This window comes from Elephantulus edwardii, unplaced genomic scaffold (genome assembly GCF_000299155.1).
Source record: "Elephantulus edwardii isolate Elephantulus edwardi_28Jun2011 unplaced genomic scaffold, EleEdw1.0 scaffold00007, whole genome shotgun sequence".
In the NCBI taxonomy this organism is placed as follows: domain Eukaryota; kingdom Metazoa; phylum Chordata; class Mammalia; order Macroscelidea; family Macroscelididae; genus Elephantulus; species Elephantulus edwardii.
The window spans coordinates 32,831,259-32,847,449 of record NW_006399757.1 but is presented as its reverse complement, the minus strand read 5'-3'; the positions used below and the strand labels follow the sequence as shown (position 1 = coordinate 32,847,449).

Genomic DNA, 16,191 nt, shown 5'->3' with positions numbered 1-16,191 from the left:
CAAAAGAGGATTCTGAGAAGCTCCAGCCTTGGCAGGAACTAAACAATGCTGACTTACAAAGTTCACTACGGTTTAGAGTTTTAGGAATTCTTCAGAATCATTCTTGAGATTATTTTTCATGCTGCTGTGACCCTCCGTAGTTGGCCCATAGCTGACATGTTAGCATGTTTTCAGAATCAATTAATCGCATGGGAGGAGATTATCCATCCTTCTTCCATAGACTGGCTGGTGGCCTCGAACCATATGCCTTTGGGAATGCTGCATAGCTTCTTGCCAGTAGACCACCAGCGCTCTCTTACTTGTCACATATACATTAAAATAAGCATGATAAACACTGTAAAACTTACTTCATTGTAACATCCTTAATTTTGACAGCAAAAATAGATGCCTCAAGTTGGATTTTCTATGCCATATTTATTTAAAGAATTTTAATTGGTCCTGCCCTCAAGTGCAAAATTCTTACCCAGTTCAGTGGGAATTTATTCCCAGGGTATCTTTTTGCTTTTGGAAATGCCTTAATTACATGTTGGAAGAAGTTATACAAAAGATTAAGGCAACAGGTACAGAGAGAGTGTTAAAATGTGTCTATATGAGGAGCTTTAAGAGCTAATTCTCTGTATTGATTTGGCTACAAAATCCCAGTGCTGCCCATGGCAAAAAAAAATGGGAGTCTTTGTCATCTCTCTACTGGAGTCACACCTACATAGAGCACAGACGTTGGTCATGCCCTTTAAAAACTTCATATTAGGGAGCTCTGGTGGCCTAGTGGCTAGAAGCTGCATTGCAATCCCAGAGATATGCGGTTCTCATCCACCGGATGCTCTGCTGGAGAAGGAGGGGCAGTCTCCTCCTGTACAACTCAGATCCAATGTGATGGTACACACAGAAAAAATAATAAAATTTAAAAAAAAAACATAAAAACTTCATATTGAGCACATTATTTACCCTTTTAAAAATTCTTATGTCATTTGTATAGAAAGTTATCAATTAAGCACCATATCTTAATTCATTTTGGTACCCTTCATATCCATGCAACAAACAGTTGTGCAAAAAAAAGTTGCTTTAGAAATAGTAGATAAACAATATTATTTACTCTTTTTCTTTATAAGAGAGCTGATGCTTCAATACTTACATCTAGGCCACAGAGATCAGTAATTTCTTGTTTGCTTTTTCTGCATCTTTTTCTCACTGAAAGATCAAAGAAATTTGTCAAACTCAGTTGTTAGTGGGGTAGAAATACCTGAGAATATAGTCTCACAGTAACAGAATTTTATAAAGGTAAGTAAGCAGAGAATACCAGAGGAATGTCTATCTGTGTTTCATTGACTATGCAAAGGCATTTGACTGTGTGGATCATAACAAACTGTGGCTGACTCTGAGAAGAATGGGAATCCCAGAACACTTGATCGTTCTAATACGAAACCTATACTTGGACCAGGAGGCAGTTGTCAGAACAGAACAAGGGAACACTGCATGGTTCAAAATTGGGAAGGGTGTACGCCAGGGATGCATTCTATCTCCATACCTTTTCAACCTATATGCAGAACAGATTATCCGGGAGGCTGGGCTCTATGAGGAGAAATGTGGGGTCAAGATTGGTGGACGATTTATCAACAATCTGCGTTATGCAGATGACACAACCCTGCTTGCTGAAAATGAAGAGGACCTGAAACACCTGCTGCAGAGGGTCAAGGACTGCAGCCTACAATATGGATTGAGGCTCAATGTCAAAAAGACAAAGATTCTCACCACTGGACCAATTGGCAGCATCAGGATGGATGGTGAAGAGATTGAGATTGTACACAGCTTTAGTTTGCTTGGCTCCACAGTCAACACTCTTGGCACCAGTAGCCAGGAAATTAAAAGGCGCATTACCATGGGAAAGTCTGTTGTTAGGGACCTCTCCAAAGTACTGAAGAACAATAGTGTCTCTCTGGAGACTAAGGTGCGTTTGATACAGGCCATGGTCTTCGCAATCATTTGTTATGCATCAGAGAGTTGGACAATGACCAAGGAGGATAGAAGGAGAATTGATGCCTTTGAGCTGTGGTGCTGGAGAAGGGTATTGAGAATATCATGGACTGCTAGGAAAACAAACAGATTCGTCCTGGAAAGGGTTAAACCGGGTGGCTCCTTGGAGGCAAGGATTCTGAGGCTCCATCTAACATATTTTGGACATGTTGTGAGGAGAGACCGGTCCTTGGAGAAGGATATCATGCTTGGGAGGGTGGAGGGACAGCGCAGGAGGGGAAGGCCCTCTATGGGGTGGGTTGATTCAGTGACTGAGATAATCGGGATGAGAGTGTCAGAGACAGTGCGACTGGCACAGGACAGAGCAGAGTTTAGGGCTGTTGTACATAGGGTCGCTATGAGTTGCAAGCGACTCGACGGCACATAACAACAAGTCAGGGTGGCCCAGAACTACACTAGGCTGTATTGTCCTGATTTTGGAAATCCCACTCCCTGAGGTCACAAATTCAAGCGCAAAACAAAAAATAGGTGTCATCAAGTTAATTATAACTCATGGTTTCCTCGTGTCTCAGAGCAGGACTGTTCTGAGTGGTTCATTTTTGGAAGCAGATTGCCCGACTTTTCTTCTGAGGTGCCTCTGGGTAGACACCCCACTGTTTGGTTAGCAGTGAAGCACATGTATCCTTTGTACCCTGCAAGGACTCAACAAGTATCCCAGAGAGACAGCATATCCTAATTGACTCATCCATTTGCCATAGGCTGGCTTAATGTGAGGCTGGCTTTTGAGCTATTTCAGGGCCACCAAAACAGATCTTTCTGGAGGTTGTGCAACCAGAACAGCCCTTAGAGGCAAGAAGGAGACACATTCTTTAGGCATGCTGCTGGGAAGAGGCGGTCCTTGGGAAAAGCCCGTATCCTGGGAAAGGGGGATCTTGAAAGAAGCAAATATTCTGAATGAGATGAATTGGCACAATGGCTGCAACAGTGGGCTTCAGCGTGGTGGGTGGGGGGATGTGATGATGGCACAGGATAGGGCAAAGCTCAGATCTGTTGTTCATAGAGGGGCTTGGTGAGTCATAGCTGACTCAACGGCACCTAACAACAAGTAGATTTGCACAGCTTTCAAGCAGGGCACAGAGGCCTAGGGCTCGAGAAGTCGGTATCAGCTTTTCAGGGAAGAATACTTAATGCCCAGAAATTCAAGTACACACACTCAGAAAAGTATACATATTCAATGAGCATCTGCCTTGGAATCAGTACAAGATAGAAGGCATGGACCTGTAGGTCTCCACATACAAACACAATTTAAGCAGTGAGTATGGATTTTTTAGCTATGGAGTCTCTAAGTGCCAAGCAATATCATTATCTTCAGCTGGACTGAAGCTTGTTCCAACAGAGAGAAAAGCCTCACTTCTTCTGAGTTCTACTGAATCGGCCTCACTCTTTGCTTTGTGCATGATTTACGGGGATTTTCTATAGTAATTAGGATTATGCTCAATTTTTGTTTGCCTACTGACCTTATTGAGTAACCCTTCCATGCATTGTGTCACTTCAGCATTTTAAGGTAAGATGAATTTAAGAATCAAAGGAGCACTGACGTTGGTCAAGGGAGAAGCAGCACGAACAAGAATGAGTTAATCAAGTGTCCTCTGTGACATCTGGTATAACCTGCAGTCCTTGCCCCTGGAAGGATTCATTTTTTGTTCTCTTAATGCCTGAGGCAATCTCATGTTCTTGGCCACCTCTTCAGTTGTTCAAAGGGTGGAGGGGAATACCAGTCATTGCCCCAGTTACTCAGAAAGAATAGTTGAGTGATCCCTGGATCACTGCTTAATCAGGTCTCAGGGTTAAGGGTTCATTTGATGACAGGAATTTAATAGTACAACAGAACTACCTACCTGGTAAAACTAGTTATCATCCTTTCTGACTCGTGGAGACCCTCTGTGTGTTAGAGTAGAACTGTGCCTTGTAAGCTTCTTTTTGTTTTAGAAATAATTTTCTATATGTACAAGTCAGTGGTCCTGATCACGTTATTCAATGCTATATAACCATTATGACTATCCTTTCTCAAAGTATTCTACAACCAATATAAGTTGAGTGCCATCCCTAAGCAAAGTCTCACCTTTCTCCTTCCCAAATAATAGTGGCCTTTGGTCTCCATTTATTTGCGTATTTCATGTAAGGGAGTTTATTCAGTATTTGTCTTTTCATACTGACTTATTTCTCCCTAGAAGTTTCTAAGGCTGATTTTTTAAATTTTTTTTTTAGCATATCGCCTTCCAAAAATAAGCAATGTGCTTGGTTTAGACCTTAACACACCTAGTGAAAGGTTTCCATGAATCAAAATTGACTCAGTGGAAGAGAGTACTTTTTTGGTTAGCAGATGAGTGAACCACCTAGGAACTCCACACCCACGTATCTATGTAACTATTGCTTTCTTATCACGAGGACCCCAGAGACTGCTTTTGAAAAATGCTTTCAGACATTATTTCCCACTATAATTTGAACAAAGCAAGAACTTACCCCAAAATATTGCACCTGTAATTGCACCTATAAACAGAAGCGTCACAAGGACCCAGAGCCACCGTAAATTAGATGCTGTCGACACTACGTACAAAAATAAGCAATATTTAAAATGAAGGAAAATGCTCTCAAACAGAATCAAATATATATTTATATTTTTTTATCTTGGGCGTGGGAGAAAGGAGAATAGAACTTGAAATAATAACCTTTTTCTTTGCATTTAGCATTACTAGTTGGTGTGCATTTCTCAATGATTCCATGCTCACACCTAGAAAAAAAAATGCAGAGGAAATACTAAGAGCCTGAGTGCACTTGTTTCATGATCATTGCAATGACACACTCACTATAAAGCAGGGTCATTCTACTCATCTTTGGCAAACCCATTCTCTCCATTCCCATCAATTAGTCTCTGAAATGGGTACAAATTCATAATATAACTTTGATGTTTGGATGAAAAATGTCTTCAAGTCAAAACTTACCCAGGAAAATGTCGAAGGAGTAACTTAAAACAACAAAATGGCCAAACAAAATTAATTTTGCCAGTTGGCCTGTAAACGTTGACGATTTTAACATCAAGTGGTGATTAGATGATGCACGATGCTCATGTGACGCTATCTTCAGTCAGAAAGCCTTGACCTGGTTCTGTTGCTGACCCTATCTACCTGATCTTAGCAAGGCACCAAAACTGTTACTCATAAATGAGAAGACACAAGTAGATTACTTAGCACAACTAGTTGTGAAAAATAATTGACTAATGATTATAAACTATTGAGAACTACTAGTATTCTTAGTTTACTAAGCTATCCTTGAGCCCCTTTTTCCTACCCCTGACATCTTTCAATTCAGACCTGTCCTTCAACCTTGAAATTCTCTCAAGACTCTCAGAGTTGGAAAGAATATAGATGAATATAACTTAGATTTTTTTTTCCTGGCAAGAAGTGGTGTAAAGTATAATATTCCTACTCTTTAGATTGACTAAATGAACATTTACTTAGGAGTTTCTGAAAATGAGTCTCAGGTTTTAAGAGAAGCAAATGAATGTTAATCTTAGACCTTTCTGTTCATACAAAATAACAATGTATAAAGCATAAGTCACTTTCACCACATTTATCTTCCACTAGCATCTTCACAGAAATGTGGCAGATGAGACAAATAATACTGCTTACACCCCAATAGTGCCTGCATCCTGTGTGAGTAAACTAGAGGGACGGCAAGTGACCACGCTCACTTGGTTATTCAGCAGGAAAGTGAGATGCAGAAACAGATTTTCTAACTTTGGATGAAAGCCAGGCTCTTAAAGATGAAATATGAGACCGTATATGATCTAGCCATGGCTCCTTGTCTAGCTTTAACTCACCCCAGGTCTCCTAAGCTTCTCTTACCTCTTTGCAGCTGTTATTACCCTACATGAAATGGGCTTTCCAGTTGCATACATATGCTAGTGCTTTCTTTTTCTTTCAAGATTCAAGCTATGTATCATAGTTCCAACCCCATCTTCCCAGGCGGAGTTCAAAAATTTCCTGGCACAGATGTGTTCCAATGCTTGCTACATGGAATTGTTTTTATTGGTAGCTGCTAGTTGATTATGGCTCAGAGAAATTCTATGAGCAATAGATTGAAACCTTGCCTATCCTGCACCATCCTCACAATCTCAGCCATGCTCAAATACATTGTTACAGTCACTAGACTGACACATAAGTAACTACCACTATTCTTTGATCTTTTTTCCTTTGTCATTTTTTAATGGTTTTCACCAGTTTATTTACAAAATGGTCGCTATGAGTCGGAAACGACTCGATGGCACATAACAACAACAACAACAATACAAATTCGAACAAATTCTTTCCATTTCCCTCACCCCGCCCCCCATCAAATTGTACAGCCCGATGATTAATCCCTTCTTCACCCTGCACATCCACATCCCTCTGCTTCCAGCCTCTCCCACCCCTCCTGGATCCTTATACTCATTCTACACTACCACTTTTCTTAACTCTCTGTACCTCTAGACCAAAACTTTCAGTACTAGTAATATTAGATGTGTTGACATTTAAATGAGCCAATGGCCATCTTACTGCTTGGAGGCAAAGCAAACACTTAACTCACAGCCAGTGTTTCCTTAACCTAGACGATGTTGTCTCCTAAGCTCTGTCTAGTGTTTCAAGAAAATAAAGACTAAAACTTACGTGCTGCAAGGTTCACATTGGTCACACAGAGAGTTAATACAGAAAAAGTTTGCTTTACATCTGCACTGGGTGTTCTGGGTCCGGGTACAGTTTTTTGCCACTTCCAGTCCTAGAAAACCAGTGGGCAAAATTACAAAAACTATTTCTAAATGGACTATGGAAATGATAGGCAGAGCTTCATAGATTTTGTTTATGCACAACTCATATCAGTAGTCACAGACATCATGCTTTTAGTAACACAATTACTGTAAGCACAGTATAGACCAAGCTGAAAGAGCCAGTAATCATTTGGCAATGCCGTAGGTAACTCACCCATCTAGAAGGCTCCCCTAGGTCCCAAGTGTGGAGACTGGGTCCCCTAAGTATGGGCCATGGACCAGCCGTGTCAGCATGGCCTAGAGCTTGTTAAACCCACAAAATTCACTGTCATCGAGTAGGTTCTGATGACAATGACCTTCCTCCATCGGGTTCCCAAGGCTGAAAATCTTTACAAGAAGAGAATTTTCCACTTTCCTCCTGAGGAGTGGCTGTTGCATTTGAACGGCTCACCTTTTGGTTAGCAGCAGCCTGACAGATTAAACACTATGCCACCAGGGCTTCTTGGAACCTTGGTAAAAAAGCAGAATGGTAGGTTCTGCCTGAAACTTATAGAATCAGACCAATATCAAGGCCCTAATTTAAAGATTTTTATTTGTTTTAAGCCAAGATAGAAAAAGCTTTCTGTTGTAGCTATGTACCTTCGAGTCAACTATGACTGGAAGCTACCTTATAAACTACAGTCTGGAATAGTGCCCTATCTTGCACCATCCTCACAAGCTCTGGTGGCCTATTGGGTAAGGAGTTGCCCTGCTAAAGACAGGTGGTTTGAAACCACCAGCTGCTCTAAAGGAGAAAAATGAACATTTTCCTTCTGTGCTATTTACAGCCCTTGAAAACCACTGGAGAGTCAGCTATGGGCCAGTTTCACTTAGTGAGAATGAGAGCCTGGTTTCTTTAGAACCTGATTATGGACAGAAGTTTTTCCTGTCCAGAAGCTTCTTCTCTGTCTTTGTATCTTCAGGTTTCCATGATACTCCTGGTCAAGAACAAGGGCCCCCACATGAGCACCAGTATGGATCGTGGGTGGATCATGTCTGTGGTTCTGATTTGACTTGACAAGCCTTATTCACGTGACCCACATTCATTCTCCTACTTCTGGGGAAATGGCTTAGATTTGACTTACACATTTGGTCTCTTGATTCACCCCCTGCCTTCATTTCATTTAATTTGTTGTTATTTTGGAGAATACATACAGCAATATGCATAACAGGTCACTAATTTCTACATATACAGTTTATTGACATTGATTGCATTCTTCATATTGTCCAACAAGTCTCACCCCACCTTATCCTTTGTCCCTCCCTTATTAACGTAAGCTCACTGTCCTCTAAAATTCCTGTCTAATTTTTCAAGTTACTATTGTCAACTGGATTTCCTGTCTTTTTTTAATAAAAGATTTTTTTGTGTGATTTGAGTGAAAGTTTATCCAAACTGTAAAATTGTTTAACGACCATAACATGCACATTTGATTTTCTTCACTTTGTTTTGGACATAGAAGGACGATAGATGGTTGGCTGCTCACAAGTTTTTTAAGACCCAGTTGTTAATCACTGATGTCGAGTGTGGAACATTATCCTTGTTGAACTATTTTATGCCAACTGACCTTGATGTCCCCCAAGACTATAGTCCTGAGGCCCCATAACCAGTGACCCATCCCCTCATTGTGGTTGGTTGTGGTTAAAAGTCTATATGTTTTCCCCTGATGGGGATATATTTGCAGCATACAAATACACACGTACAAACAGCACTTTCCAAACCTATGCATGGCCATGATGTAGTTCTTTGCACTCATCCCTATCTGTTCCTTTAATGCTTATTTATCTACATCTACATCTACTTGTAGATTAATGTTTATTACTACCAAAAGTGCAGGATCATTTATTTATGTAATAGCATATACCTTTGTTGTCTATAACTCTGGTGCTAGCTCTCCATGTATTTCTTTCCTTTAGTGATATTATGCTGATCATACCTTATTTTATATAGCCTGTCTTTTCACTCAACATAGTATGTATCTATTATCTAATTAATTCTTATCTGAAGGTGCTCTAGTGGCCTAGTGGTAAGAAGCTACACCATAGTCCCAAAGTCATGCAGTTCAAATCCACCAGCTGCTTTGTGAGAGAAGAATGAGAAGTCTCCTCCCAAGCAGTTCACTGCCTCTGAAAATCTAGAGGGTCATCTCTGGGTCAGTTCTGACTCAACAGCACACAACAACAACATTATTTAATTAGCAGTTCTCCTTTTCCTCTCATCCTAGAAGCTTAGAGTCCATGAGACTTTGAAGTTCTTTTCTGCATTCTCTCCCTTTTCACAAACTAATTCTGTAGACTGTGGTTAAAATGTTCATTAATGTCACTGGCATAACTGAGTTTTCTGGTCTCATGGTGAAAGAGGCAGCTGTCTGTGGAGCCGATTAGCCAAGCACTCCCTATCCTGCCCCTATTTCTAACTTTCTGTTACTCCAGTTGAATGGTTCCTGTACTTTGGATGGCTACTTGGAAGGCTTTATGATTAAGGGCTTTACACAACAAATGAGGAGGTAAAACAGAAGCACTAAATGCATTCTTGTTCTTGTGTGTAAATGAGTTAGAAGGGCCCATAGCTGACCCTACAGTGGGTTTTCAGAGGCAGCAAATCGCACAGGAGGAGATTGCCCATCCTTTTCCTGTGGATCGGCTAGTGGTTTGAGCCATTTGTCTTTGGGATTGCTGTGTAGCTTCTTACCACTAGGCAAACATAGCTCCATTAGCCCAGTTAACTGGGTTATTCTATAAATCTATGGCCCTAAACCTTTAAAACAAGGAACCACAACTCATGAGGTAATTGTATAAAAGCAGCCTCAGCCACTACTTCTTTTTGGTTATTGCAAATAACATTTATCACACAACTTTTGCCAAAGCAACATTTTATAGGTGTACAACTTATTGACAACAATTATAAAAATTGGCTGTGCAATACACCCCTTATTTAATCAGTTTCATTTTCCATCATTAACCTCTCTGTTTTCACCCTCTTCTCAACTCTGGAAGCCACCACTAAGCTGTGGTCTGTATACATTACTTTTTTTTTTTTTGTCTTTGTATGAGAGTGAAGTCATACAGTATTTACTTTTTTTGTGATTGGCTTATTTCACTCAACATTTGTCTTCAAGATCTATCCATTTTTATTGTTTTTTAAAGTACTTACCATGTACTTCATCACAATATTTACATTTGAAACACCTATTTAAATAATTGTCATTTTCTGTGTACTCTTTCCCTTCTTCACATAGCTCACAAACTGGTGCTCCCTCACTGACTTCGCAGTCTCTACTTTTCCATCGACCTGTCCAAGAGAAAAAAATGGGGAAAAACAAGTGTTTGAATGTGAGGTACTCTTGCAACACACAAGGAATATGCAGGGGTGATCACAAAAAATTACTCAAAAAGAAGGGGAGTATTTATTATTATTGGGTGTTACTGAGCATATTCAAACTCATAGGGACAATAAATGACCAAACGGAATTGCTCTAAAGTATTTCTAAGGCTGTAATCTTTGTAAGTACCACACACTAACCAGTTACCCCACTGGGGCTGACTTCTATGGCTGTAATCTTTAGAGCTCCACCAAACACTGTCCACCATGGGTAACCATTATCGCATTTGACATATGAGTGTCACAGTGTTTAGCATCACAGCAACCACAAGTTACCTCTGTACAGCAAATGGACAGACAAATGCTATACCACTTAGAAGAATGTTTGACCAAAACCAATTAAAACCAGGCCCGAGGGCCGCAGATTAAAATCACCCACCTTTGGCTTGGTAGCATAACTTTCTATCCACTAGGCCAACAGAGCTCTCTCTATGTTGTTGTTAGATGACTCATAGTGACCCTATGAACAAAAGACCCTACCATTTGTATAACTTTCATCATTTCTCCATGTTCATAGAGTTTCTGGAGGCAAGCTATTTCAGTAGTGGATGCTACTATGGCTTGACGGCACCTAACAACAATAACAGATGCATAGGTTTGGATCAGATGCACCTTAGTCTTTAAACAGACATCCTTACTCTTTAGAACTTTGGCTGGGTATCTGAAAGCAGATTTCTCAAATTCAACATGTTTTTTACTTCTTTACTGCTGCTGTCAACCAAGGGTGCTGATTGTGGATCCAAGTAAAATGAAGTTGTTAACAACTTCAAGCTTTTCTCCATGTATTGTGTTATATAGCCTGTTGGTCCACTGTTCAGGATTGAACTATGTCTCCCTAATATATATGTCATTATCATCATCATCATCCCCATTTCACATATGGGAATATTAGTGTTTAGGGAAGTTTAAATTATGTAGCTTCTAAGGAGGGAAGGTATTTGAACTCAAGGTTCTGATGTCAAACATACTCTCTATATCAAGGAAACACAAATCCTCACCACTGAACCAATAGGTAACATCATGATAGATGGAGAAAATATTGACGTTACCAGTGTTCATTTTACTTAGATTCATGATCAATATCCTTGGTAGCTGTTGTTGGTATGTATGTTCCATCAAGTCAAGTAAGACTCATAGCGAACTTATAAACAACGGATCGGAAACCTCCCCAGTTCTGTGCTGTCTTCACCATCTCCAACACACTTGAGCCCATTGCTACATTTATTGTAGCTAATCTTCCTCTCTTACACTGTCACTCCACCTTTCCAAGCATGATGTTCTTCAAGCACTGACCCCTCTTAACAACACACATAAAGCATGAAAAAAAATATGTGTTGGATTGGGGAAATATGTTGTAAGCTGCTTATCTAAAGATCTAAAGAGCAAGGATATCAGTTTAAGGACTAGAGTACATCTGATCCAAGCAGTGATATCTTCATTTGCTTCCTATGCATCTGAAAGCTGGACAATTAATAAGGATGGGAAAAGAAGAATTGATGCTTCAGAATTGTGGTGTTGGAGAAGAGTACTAAATATTCCACAGACTACACAAAAAACAAAGAAATCTGTCTTGAAGGAAGGATAACCAGAGTGTTCTTTAAAGGCAAGGAGGGTGAAATGTCATTTCACATGCTTTGAGTATGTTTTTTAGAGGGACAAGTCCTTGGAAAAAAACATCATGCTGGGAAGGTTGAGGCTCAGAAAAAAAGAGGAAGACTCTCAATGAAATGGATTAACATAGTAACTGTAACCATGGACTCGAGCATATGGTGAGGATGGCTCAGGACAAAGCAAAATTCAGATCTGTTGTCCATACGGTTACAGTCAACTCAGTGGCACCTAACAACAACAGTAACATATGTGCTGAAAATGTAACCCCTGTACATGTAAACAAACAAGTTCACACCTGTCTTGGCAAGGACACAACCAGAAGAGGGCTCCTTAGAGGCAAAGGTGGTGAAGCTTCATCTTTCATACTGTAGACATGTTGCTAAGAGAAGCTATTCCTTGGAAAGGGATATCATGCTTGGAAAGGTGGAAGGTCAATGAAGATCCCCAGTAAGGTGCATTAACACAGTGACTGCAGCAATGGGCTCACTTGTGTCAAGAGATTATGTAGATGGCTCAGGATAAGACAGAATTCATATCTGTTCTGAATAGGGTCACTATGAATCACACTCAACTCAAAGACACCTAACAATAACCTGTAAATATGATTTGTGTGTAAATAGGAGCTTTCTTTTATTTTAATGAGGGCATACCAAATATGGTAGGTTCTAATCCTACTAGTGAATTATGAAAAGAGCAAAATAGATAGGGACATACATAGTGTGTATGGGAGGGTGGCATAGGAAAACAAACCCACGTGGTAACTGCATATACAAGACCAGGAATACCAAGGATTTCTGGCAGGTCCAAGAAGATGAAATAGACAAAGAAGGATCACCTCCTAGGGCCATGCTTTCAGTTAGTTTTTGAGCTTCTGGAACAATGAGAAGAAAAATGAAAACCTCTCACATGTAGCATTTTTGTTGAGGTTGCTACACCAGAACAAGATAACTAAGATGTTGACTATTCTTTATCTGTACAACACTTTATACATAATCCCATATTCTTCTTGCCTCAAGTCATACCCCTAATTTATCACCTATTAACTTTCAGTTTTCTTCTTGAAGAAAAAAAGTAAAGACATCAATCATCAATAATCTGAAATAAAATCTTTCTAGATTTTTACAACTTTTCCTTGGGATTTTATAATTATTTGATCTGACCTATTTTATAAAAAACAGATTCAAGCTTTAAGATGCAATAGTAAAGGATTCTGTCGGCAAAATGCTGAGGGACACAGCAAACTTCTAAGAGATGGAGGGAATACAGAGTCATTGGACCAAAAAGAACTGGATGACAATGGACCGTTTCAGGAATTGGCACATCATCAAGAATCAATGCTACTGAAAGAAGAAGTTTAAGTTACACAGAAGACATTGACAAGAAAAAAGCTCCAGGAATTGATGGAATACCAATTGAAGTGCTTCAGCAAAAAAGATGGAGCCTTGCTTATCTCACTTGTCTACGCAAAGACGTACTCATTCATCTGTGCAAAGAAATGTTTACGCAATGAGATCCATTCATATCTGTGCACATTCAGAAACAAAAACGGCAATTCCACAGCAAGTAGAAATTGTGTAATGAACTAATATACACACAAGCGTAATTCTGGTAAAGATTGGCGCAGTGGTAAGAATTTTGTATTCTTTTTTGCTGAGATGTAATCTGTTCTTTTGGAGCAAGTACTTCAAGTTTTCCTTTTTAGCAAACAAAATTGTAGCACAGTACAGGCTGTTGATGATTCTTCCTCCAATCTTGATGTCACATTCTTCTTCATAATGTCCAGCTCTTTTAATGATTTGTTCAGCATATAGATTAAACAAGTATTGGGAGAGGATACAGCCCTGACACACACTTTTGCTGATTCTAAACCAAGGAGTGTTCCCTTGCTCTCCTTCCTGGACTAGGTATATGTTTCACATGAGCACAATTAAGTGTTCTGGAGTTCCCATTCTTTTTACTATTATCCACTGTTTGTTATATCCACACAATCAAATGTCTTTGCATAGTCGATAAAGCACAAGTAGACATCTTTCCAGTATAACTGAATTTCAGGCAGGATCCATCTGACATCAGCAATGATATCCCCAGAGCAAGGCCGCTTCTAAATCCAGGTTGTATTTCTGGCATTTCTCTGTCAAGGTACTGTTGTAGCTGTTTTTAAATAATCTTCAATGTGAATTTACCTGCATGTTCTGTTAATGATATTGTTCAATAACTTTCACATTCTGTTAGGTTACCTTTATTGGGAATGGGAACAAATACAGACCTCTAGTCTGTTGGCCACCTAGCTATTGTCCAAATTTCTTAGTGAGTCTCTTGAGGAGGGCTGCATTTGCTTGTTGAAACATGTCAATTGGTGTCTCATCAATTCCTGGGGCCTTATATTTTGCCACTGCTTTCAGTGTAGCTTGAACTTCTTTCTTCATCACCTGATCATATATGTGCCTCTTTCCACAATGGCTCCATATCAACCAATTTTTGGTACTGTGACTCAATGTATTCCTTTCATCTTCTCTAGATGCTGCTTTGATCATTTAGAGTTTTTCCTATGCCCTCCTTCAGTATTACTCCTCAAGACTTGAATTTGTTTTTATTTCTTTCAGCTCTAGGAATGCTGAGTGAGTTTTTCTCTTTTTGTTTTCCATCTGAAGCTCTTTGCACATATCAATATACTAGAATGCTTTTTTTAGGTTTGTTTACAAAAAAGAAATAATATAATGCTTTATCTTCTCAAGCTGCCCTTTGAAATCTTATGTTTACCCCTATCATTTTAACAATCCTTATCTTACTTTTGGCCTCCCCAGTAAAATTGTAACATCCATTTCAGTCTTTTCTTTTGCCCTCATCTTTGTAATGACCTGCTGTTTTTGTGGATGATATCCTTGTTGACACTCCACAGTCCATCAGGTCTTTGATGATTAGTGTTCAATGCCTCAAATCTATTCTAGAGATCTTTTTCAAATTCAGGTAGTATAAACCCAGGATCATATTTTGGTTCTTGTGTGCCTTTGTTTTCATTTTCTTCGCTTCAGTGTGAATTTGTACTTGAGCAATTTATGGTCTTTTCCACATTTAGCACCTGACCTGGTTTTGACTGCTGATACAGAGCTTCTTCAATAATTTTTCCTACAAATGTAAATAATATTATTCCTTTATAGTCAATTAGGTAAGGTCCATGTGTATAGTCGTTGCTTGGGTTTTATTTGCTTGTTTGTTTAAAAAAGGTATTTACAGTGAATAAATCATTGATATATAAAAAATTCAGTCATTTTATCTCCAGCCTCATTTCTCTTACCAAGCCTGTCATTTCAACTACCAGCTCCTTGCTCCTTGTTTCTGGATTTGCCTTCCAGTCACCAATTATTATTAGTGAATCTTGACAGCAGATCCTATCAACTTCATGCTGCACAAGTTAGTGGTAGTGGTTGTTGCTGAGTACTGTGGAGCCAGAACCAACCCATAGCTAAACCTTTCGTGAGTTTTCAGAGGCAGGAAATCACACAAGAGGAGACTATCATTCTCGCCTTTGGGACTACAGCACAGGATGCCAGAACTCCTAAGAAAGGTGGTATCCTCAATATCTTCGTCTTTGGCTCATATATTTTTGTTGTGTATCTTTTGTTCAATACATTCAAATGTACATTTGAATAATAGTTGCATTGACTAAGACTTTTTTGGTACTTCATGATTGTAGCCAAGATCCATCTGGTGAGCTCTGGTAGCACAGTGGTAGGGAGTGGCACTGTTAACCCAAAAGCAACAAGTTCAAATCTACCAGCTGGTCTGTGGGGGAAAGATGGGCAGTCTCCTCCCATGTTCTTGACTGCCTCTGACAAACCAGCTAGGTTAGCTATGAGATCTGATTCAATGGCAATGAAGAAGGAGCTTTCCATTGAGTTGTTAAAAATACAAACAGGAAACCAAAGAAGACTGATACAAGTTTTTTTGTAAACAAGACAAACTTGAGTTTGAAGTTTACATTCTAGAAGCCTGAGAGGCCATCTGTAAGACCTTCCGGAGTCCTCTGTGGTTCTACTAATGCAGAGCATCAACTCCTAAGTTGTCCTCTCTCATCTTCCTGTCTGTGTTTACCAGACTATTGACAGAGCCCCATACCTGCATGGAACTGCAGTCCCTCTACTCTAGGATGAGACAGGTCTGCACCATTGCCTTTGCTTAGCTTCAATTTTTGCTAGCCCTTGATGGATTTCCGGTGTGAAATTAGTTTTGCATTTCAAAATACTGATTTTTTTCAAAATGTCGGTTTTTTGTCCACTACTTTTTTAACTTACCTAATTATTCAACTGTAGAATGCAAATGTGTTTTGCAGGCTTCAGTGCCAAAGAGCTCCCTCAGTAACCTTTTGATGGAAGAGAAATGCTGAGGT

The 16,191-nt window shown here is 39.6% G+C and overlaps 1 protein-coding gene across 1 annotated transcript in view; it reads right to left on the bottom strand.

Annotated features, from left to right (window-relative positions):
• The window catches only part of FAS (Fas cell surface death receptor), a 39,343-nt gene that overhangs the window by 3,465 nt on the left and 19,687 nt on the right, over positions 1–16,191 (bottom strand). Inside the window, exons 3-5 of the mRNA XM_006880399.1 lie at positions 9,966–10,103; positions 6,678–6,786; positions 4,701–4,762 (exon numbers count right to left, since the gene is read on the bottom strand). Of these exons, the coding sequence (XP_006880461.1) occupies positions 4,701–4,762; positions 6,678–6,786; positions 9,966–10,103 (309 nt within the window). The remainder of the gene's footprint in view (positions 1–4,700; positions 4,763–6,677; positions 6,787–9,965; positions 10,104–16,191) is intronic.